This window comes from Sebastes fasciatus, chromosome 4 (genome assembly GCF_043250625.1).
Source record: "Sebastes fasciatus isolate fSebFas1 chromosome 4, fSebFas1.pri, whole genome shotgun sequence".
In the NCBI taxonomy this organism is placed as follows: Eukaryota; Metazoa; Chordata; class Actinopteri; order Perciformes; family Sebastidae; genus Sebastes; species Sebastes fasciatus.
Genome location: NC_133798.1, coordinates 2852046 through 2860281, shown reverse-complemented (window position 1 = coordinate 2860281; position 8236 = coordinate 2852046). Strand labels below are relative to the sequence as shown.

The 8236-nt window shown below is 40.7% G+C and overlaps 1 protein-coding gene across 1 annotated transcript in view; it reads left to right on the top strand.

Moving 5' to 3' along the window:
- The first annotated feature begins 2235 nt into the window (after window positions 1-2235).
- Window positions 2236-8236, top strand: part of LOC141767036 (homeobox protein DBX1-B-like) — a 6294-nt gene continuing 293 nt past the window's right edge. The window contains exons 1-4 of the mRNA XM_074634295.1: window positions 2236-2792; window positions 3390-3467; window positions 7481-7683; window positions 7843-8236. The exon at window positions 7843-8236 is cut by the window's right edge and continues 293 nt beyond it. Coding sequence (XP_074490396.1) covers window positions 2420-2792; window positions 3390-3467; window positions 7481-7683; window positions 7843-8148 — 960 coding nt within the window. The 5' untranslated portion in view covers window positions 2236-2419 and the 3' untranslated portion in view covers window positions 8149-8236. The remainder of the gene's footprint in view (window positions 2793-3389; window positions 3468-7480; window positions 7684-7842) is intronic.

Here is an 8236-nt window from a genome sequence, read left to right as displayed (position 1 = left end):
GCCACCAGTACAAAGCTGACTTTAAGTCTCTCTCTCTTTTGGTGGGTTGAAGTGGAAAGGCCACCTGTCTCTCCAGCCAGCAGACTGACTGACAGCTCATTGATGATGATGATGATGATGATGATGACGATGACGCAATGCGGACATAACAAGGCTGGATTCATGTGGAAAAATTTTGTGAATTTTTTGGAAATCTGACCAATACGGAGGCTAGGACTTCTACACTCCAGTTATCTGGTTCACCTGTTTCTCTACCTGAGTTATTAAAGGTCCCATATCGTGCTCATTTTCAGGATCATACTTGTATTTTGTGTTTCTACTAGACCATGTTTACATACTGTAATGTTAAAAAAAACACTTTATTTTCCTCATACTGTCTGCCTGAATATGCCTGTATTTACCCTCTGTCTGAAACGCTCCGTTTTAGTGCATTTCAACGGAATTGCAATGGAATTGCGTTGCTAGGCAACAGTTTGGGTCCATATTTACTTCCTGTCAGCTGATGTTATTCACATACACTGCAACCAGGAATAAACTGGTACACATTTAGAATGTTTATGTTTAAATCTGTGTAAAGGGTCTAAATATTGTATATTTGTGACATCACAAATGGACAGAAATCCTGACGGCTTGTTTCAAACGTACAGTTTCTGAATACGGGCTGTGTGTGTTTCCCTGTGGATTGAGTGTTTCGATACTTTCACAGTATTTATATAGAACTTAAGCCTGCTTTATAATAAAGACAAAACATGAAAATCTCACTTTTTTATAATATGGGACCTTTAAATGTAGTCTAGTTCTCCTTCTCAGTAGGAGGCCCATCACATCAACTATTGTCATTGAATTCATCATCACATCCAACAAGATATAAAAGCTCCTGATGCTGCTCTAACAGACAGACAGACAGACAGACAGACAGACAGATAAAAGAACTGTCAGCGGGCGCGCGACCGACGGTTGCTTCATGCTAAACGGGATCAAGAAGCGCAAGGCCACTGTCACATTTAATAAGTGTGTGTGCCTGCTCGGGAAGGGGGGATTATTAATATTATCTTTAGTATTGTTATTATTATTATTATTATTAGTAGTAGTACTAGTAGTAGTAATATTATTATTATGATGATGATGATGATGATGATGATGATTATTATTATTAGTATTATTATTAGTAGTAGTATTATTAGTATTATTAGTATTATTGTAAGGCAGGATTCTCGTAGCCTTAACTATGAACTTACTTCATTAAACTCGTGTAGGGCTGCTGTGGGTAAAGCAGGAGCACGGGGAGAGCTTCGTCTGTGCAACAGGATCTTCTTTAATGTCTCAACTCCAGCGGAGGACAACCGAACACCCATAACCAAAAAGGTGGCACATCACTTCTTACATCATATCACTCCGCCAATCTTAATCATCATACCTATACAAGCAAGTATAAGGTGCGCCATATTATATAGTTCCAGATCTAACTTAAGGAGCAGAAAACAATATGTATAACTGTATAAAATACATCTTTACAAAAATAAATCTAATCTTACATTCTGCCCCCTCTTCGGATGAAATGTCCTCATTTCAGAGTTTATGAAAAATAAATCGAATCTTACATTATTATTATACATTTGTCCAAAAATATCTAAAACCTTTGCAGGTTATGCATGCTGAAAAGAAAAAGGAGCAAAGATCCAGTCGGAATATCTTTTTATCTGTCCAAACATTTGATCTGAATGAAACCACCAGACAGTGAATAACTGTGTCATTACCTGAACCGAGGCCTGTCTGTGCAATAATACTAGATATGCTATAGATGTCAATAATCAGCTGGTGAACTGGTTCAGGTGACAGAAGGCGAAATGCTGCATTCACACCTGTTGATTAGTGGGTGAGTCTCTAGCGTTTCACCTGGACAGTAAGAACATGTTCAGCTTCATAGCACTGACCTCATAGTGATCCCACACAATCAATGAGTTCAGCAGTATAGTGCAGCTCGGACCATGCAGCTCATGTCATGTCTCATTAAGTGTAATAAAGACATTTATGAACGAGCTGCTCGCAAACACTCAAATGGATCGAATAGATGAAACCAGTGAGGTCTGATGGCTGGACCAGTGTTCAAAGACACGGGCTGAGTGTTGAACTTGTGCGCGTGCACACGTGCATGTGCAGAGTTTTTGTGTGTAGGAGTGACTCCCTTAGTATAAAACCTCTCCAAGAGGACACAGAGACGCCCAGAGCGAGAGAGGGAGTGTGTCTTTAGGTCTCCATCTATAAGACATCTCTGCTGAAGACATCTCTGCTGAAGACAGCTCTGCAAACACACACAAACAGAAACAGAAACAGAAAAAGAGAAAGAGAGAAACAGAGAAACAGAAAGAGAAAGAGAGAAAGAGAGAAAGAGAGAAAGAGAGAAGTGAACTTTTGGGTCATGATGATGTTCCCGTGCAGCGCCCTGCCTCCTCCTCCTCTGTACCCGGGTTTCCTGCGTCCCCCCGCGGCTCTCTGCTCGCCCCTGAGCCGGTCACTGCCCTCGGGCTTCCTAGTAGAAGATCTCCTCCGGTTGAGCCAGCCTGTCAGCTGCATACACCGGACTTTCTCCTCCAGAGGTCCCGGGGACATTCACCCGCTGAGCGCGGCCCCGGGCCCGGGCGGCCCTCCCCAGCCGTTAGAGCCCAGCGCAGAGCGCTCTGAGCGGGGTCAGAGCTCCAGCAGCCCCGGCGGCTCTCCGCTCACTCTCTGCCCGGACTCCGGCTACCTGAAGTTCGGCGTTAGTGCCATACTGGCACCGTCCACACGGAGCGGTGAGTATGACGGAACTATATGGATGATGAGTAATGTGAGGTAGCAGCTGCTGTTAGTAGACTAATCATAAGTAAAATAACAACAAAACATGCATTTATTATTATTATTATTATTATTGTCATTAATATTATTATTATTATTATTATTATTAATATTATTATTATTAGTAATAATAATAATAACACAAATAATAATAATAATAATCATATTAATAATAATTGTATTATTACAATTATTATTGTTGTTGTTGTTGTTGTTGTTATTATTATTTTAAATCTTACAATAACTAATGCAATATGAACTCCAGCGCGCTGTCTCCCACCGAGGACTGGCTCCCTCACTATAGTTGACACATTGACTACAGTGTTTCAGAATATAGAAATAAGATAGAAATGTACTGTACATTGTTGAGCGTAGACCCAGTAAACTGCATCACACACAACTTCCAAATGTTATGTTATTTTATTCAAATATTACAAAAAGCTCCAATTGCTTCTATTGATCATTGTGATCATTTTTGGTGTATTTCTGGTGTATTTTCTGTTCACATTATTTCTCCTCAGCTCAGTCAACTTGTTTGTTTTTGTGCTCCTCAGTCCATCAGTCCAAGTCCTTCCCTTTGCCTTTCTTTGATGGGAGCCTTCATCCTTTCATCAGGGCCTCCTATTTCACAGGTCGGTGCTGTTTATTGATTGATTATTAGTAGTTTCAGAACAGGGTTCATTTACAGCTGATTTCTGTGTGATTTCAACGGGTCCCTCCTTTCTTTATAAGAGAGAAAACCATCACTTTCATCATTTATTACATTTCTCACATTTACATCTCGGTCCTTTAGGTTGGCCGCTTATCTTAGAATATATAATATATATAATATTCCTTGTGTTCACTTTGCCATTCCGCTCTTATCCACATCTGTTTATGATATAACACAATAACAGACAGAATGAGCCACTAAATGGGGTTTCAGGTCAGATGTCTCGGCTGCAGACCTCCTCCGATTGTCATCCATCTTTCACAGTCCTATAATATATTTACTCATATTTCTGCTAATAATAAACATGATTGGCACTTCATTTGTGAGTTGCTGAAAAGCATCAATTTGCAGTCACTTAACTCTTTAATTTTGCTAAGAGAAAAAAAAAACGTTTCTTATCCTTTTTTATTAGGTACTATGAAATATTCCTTCTGTACTTTGGTGGAAGTTAATTTTCCTCTGCCTCAGCCAGACTGTAGCACCAGCACCAGCAGCACCAGCAGCACCAGCAGGTCTCACAACACTTCAGCTTGATTTATTGCATTATGTTGGACTCTGCTCTGATCAGTTAGCTAACTGTGAATTTCTTTTTTGTATTATTGTAACTCCAAGTTGTGGTGTTGGGTTTGCACACATTTGGCTGTACATATATATATATATATATATATATATATCATATTTATATATAATAATATATATGGAGTCATTAGGCTCTAAATAAGTATAAATCACAAGCTTGTAATGAGGGTAAATAAGTCGTGGCTCCACCATACACTGCATTCTATGATTCAAGGAACATTTCAAACTGATATTAAATATACGGTATGTATTCATCAATTCACTGATTAACAGTGGACTTGAATTAAAGGTCCCATATCATGCTCATTTTCAGGTTCATGCTTGCATTTTGTGTTTCTACTAGAACATGTTTACATGCTGTAATGTTAAAAAAAACTTTATTTTTCTCGTACTGTCTGCCTGAATATACCTGTATTTACCCTCTGTCTGAAACGCTCCGTTTTAGTGCATTTCAACGGAATTGAAATGGAATTGCGTTGCTAGGCAACAGTTTAGGTCCATGTTTACTTCCTATCAGCTGTTGTTCTTTACATACACTGCAACAGTAAATAAAACTGGGACGCATTTAGAATGTTTACATTTAAAACCGTGTAAATATTGTATATTTGTGACATCACAAATGGACAGAAATCCTAACGGCTTGTTTCAAACGCACAGTTTCTGAATACAGGCTGTGTGTATTTCTCCGTATATTGAGCGTTTTGATAGTTTAACAGTATTTATATAGCACTTAACCTGCTTTATAATATAAACGATATGATAATCTCACTTTTTAAAATATGAGACCTTTAAAATGAGATAAGGTGGAAGTTAATCTCTGACTACTTTTTCACAGAGCACACCTCTGTGGGAGAGTCCACAGAGGCGTGATGATTTCACATCTTCTAACAATCATATAGTGAAAACTCATTTAACAGCTGAGAGACGTTGTCAGCCTTTTAGCAAAGGGAATACCCCTGGACAAGCTCGGAATCAGCTCCGCCAATTTGAAGGAGTATTTAGGCGACGCGCTGACTGCTGACATTAGCACCAGTTGTCCTAATCTACAAATTAGTCCAGTTTGTCACGCTCTAAATATATTAGTGCCGTTTGTCATGGTCTAAATGTGAGGCGGGTATCTTCCCAGCTCAGGAACTCAGCGCCTCTTCACGCGCCGTCGTTTTCCCACCAAGCCCCTCTGCCTGCCCACAAAGCTCCCAGCACCGTGACCAATAGGAGCCAAAACTTGCACGCACACACGCACGAACGAACGCACGCACGCACGCACGCACGCACGCACGCACGCACACACACACACACACACACACACACACACACACACACACACACACACCTCAAAGATGTGATCTGAGTTTGTTGATTGGATTGATATCCCTACATTAGGCAGCCTATTGATTGATCCTACTAAACTCCAGTAGATGTATGTGTGTGTATGTAGAGAGCCTCTCTGTAGGTGACAGTGGAGAGCCCCGAGGCCTGAGTGAAGCCTCTCTAAAGACAGCTCTACATTCTCCTGACCTGTCTTTAATGGGCCTGTAATATACTGGCCTGTCCATGGCCTTTTCCCACTCAATTCATTACAACACAATCAGCTTTCTCTGTGCATTTGCAGCCTATACAATCTCCCTTCATGCTTCATTAGAGGCAGTGTGAGCTGAGCCCGGCTCATTAGCATAGGCTCTGTTTCCACTGCTGGACAAATTGGGCTTTTAAACGCCATGTTTCAGGCAGAACAAGTATATTATGGGGCAGCATCAGGGAGCTTGTGTGTGCGCTGATGATGGAAACAAGAAGGGATGAACACAGAGGAACGTAGGACAGGATGACAGAAACAGTTTAGCAGAACTCCTGCTAGATCAGCCTCTAGTCATAAACTCAAACTCGTATCCATTCAGAAACTGCTGAGAAAACAAGAGGATTAAGAAAATATGATTGAAAAAAAAGAAAGAAAACATGATGGATGAATGGATTGATTGATTCCTCTGATTTCTAACATTTTAGACACATATCAGAAATACCAAAAAAGCTCAATTAATTCTCCTCACAGTCTAGAATTGAGATTTAAAGGTCCCATATTGTAAAAAGTAACATTTTCATGTCTTTTATAGTATAAAGCAGGTTTAAGTTCTATATAAATACTGTGAAAGTATCCAAACGTTTAATCTACAGAGAAACACAAACAGCCCGTATTCAGAAACTGAGCTTTTGAAACAAGCCGTCAGGATTTCTGTCCATTTGTGATGTCACAAATCTACAATATTTTGACCATTTCAAAGTTTTAAACGTAAACATTTTAAATGTGTCCCAGTTTATTTCCTGTTGCAGTGGATGTAAATAACATCAGCTGACAGAAAGTAAACATGGACCCAAGCTGTTGCCTAGCAACGGAATTTTGTTGCAATTCCATTGAAATGCACTAAAATGGAGTGTTTCAGACAGAGGGTAAACACAGGTATATTCAGGTTGACAGTATGAGGAAAATAATGTGTTTTTTAAACATTAAAGTATGTAAACATGTTCTAGTAGAAACCCAAAATACAAGTATGAACCTGAAAATGAGAATGATATGGGACCTTTAATACAACACAGAATGATACCAATCTACCTCAACTCTTGACCAGAGGACAACTGTTGTTGTTCATTTATTAAAATGTACAATAAACTGCTGATTGGGAAACAACTGCAGGGAAATGTAAAGCATGTAACAATATGACTATGATGTTGTTATGATGCACCCTTCTCATAATCATAATCACATCAGCTGTTGGCTTCATAATAGCTGCAGTAAATCCAGAATGAACAACTGCTGCTGCACTTCTGTCCAATCAGAGACTTCTGGTTGATGCACCCTTTAACCCTTTGTAGCAGGATAAACATCAATCATAATAATGTAATGTTATACCTTCATGTTAAATACCAGAGCACGGTTCATAAGTCATTATTCTCTGCACACGGACGAGTATATAAGAGTCCGTCACTCCCTACAGTCTCACCTATTTATCGTTTAAGACGTGGTAAATACAGATTAAAAGCCTTTTAGATATTGACCTTCACTGTAACTACAAGTTTTCCAGAACCTGCACACATCTTTTATAAACCTGCTAAAATACATCCTCTCTTCTTTCTTCATGTCTGTGCTTTTTCTGTCACTTTGGGAGTTTAAGCAAACAGGGATATGTTTTATAGAAGAATCTGTATCCTCAAACCCCAACGCTCTTAAACAGTTTCATTCATTTGTATTTCATTAATTTTACATCATCAGTCAGTCGCACTATTGTGTCCAATATGTTTCCATCATGGGGTGAAATCAGATGAAATGGGGCTGGCTGCTAAAATTCTGTTTTGTCCCTCCAGCCTCGTCCTCAGTCGTTCCTGTCCCGGGAACCTTTTCGTGGCCCCTGCCCCCCAGAGGGAAGCCCAGGAGGGGCATGCTGCGGCGGGCCGTGTTCTCAGACCTCCAGAGGAAGGCCCTGGAGAGAACCTTCCAGAAGCAGAAATACATCAGCAAACCAGACAGGAAGAAACTGGCCAGTAAACTGGTACTGAAAGACTCCCAGGTACACACCAACGACTACTTGATCTTATCAGATGTATTTTTATATAATGAGAATGCTCTTATATTGTGCACGTTGGGACACTTTCTGTCCACTCTGGACCCTGACCAGCTGTTGATGAGGAAGTCAGTGACGGGTTTTGTTTTCTTCGTCCTGTTGAAGGTGAAGATCTGGTTTCAGAACCGCAGGATGAAATGGAGGAACTCCAAGGAGAGGGAGCTGCTGTCGACAGGCGGCTGTCGCCAGCAGACCCTCCCCACCAGAACCAATCCCCACCCGGACCTCACCGATGTAGGCAGCGCCCAGTGCCACAGGCTGGACCGGACTGCACCCGCCAGCCAAGAAAAGCTGGACAGCCACGAGTCACATCTTCACCACCACCACCATCATCATCATCACAATCCTTCCTCTCCGTCAGAGTCCAGCAAACAGTCCGAGTCCGACAGTGAAGAAATCACAGTTTCATAAAGATTCAGACGTGTGACTCCACAGTCCCGTCTAATGAGAAGCTGTCAGCTGTGGAGGACGACAGGATGAAAAAGGATTTATCAAACAA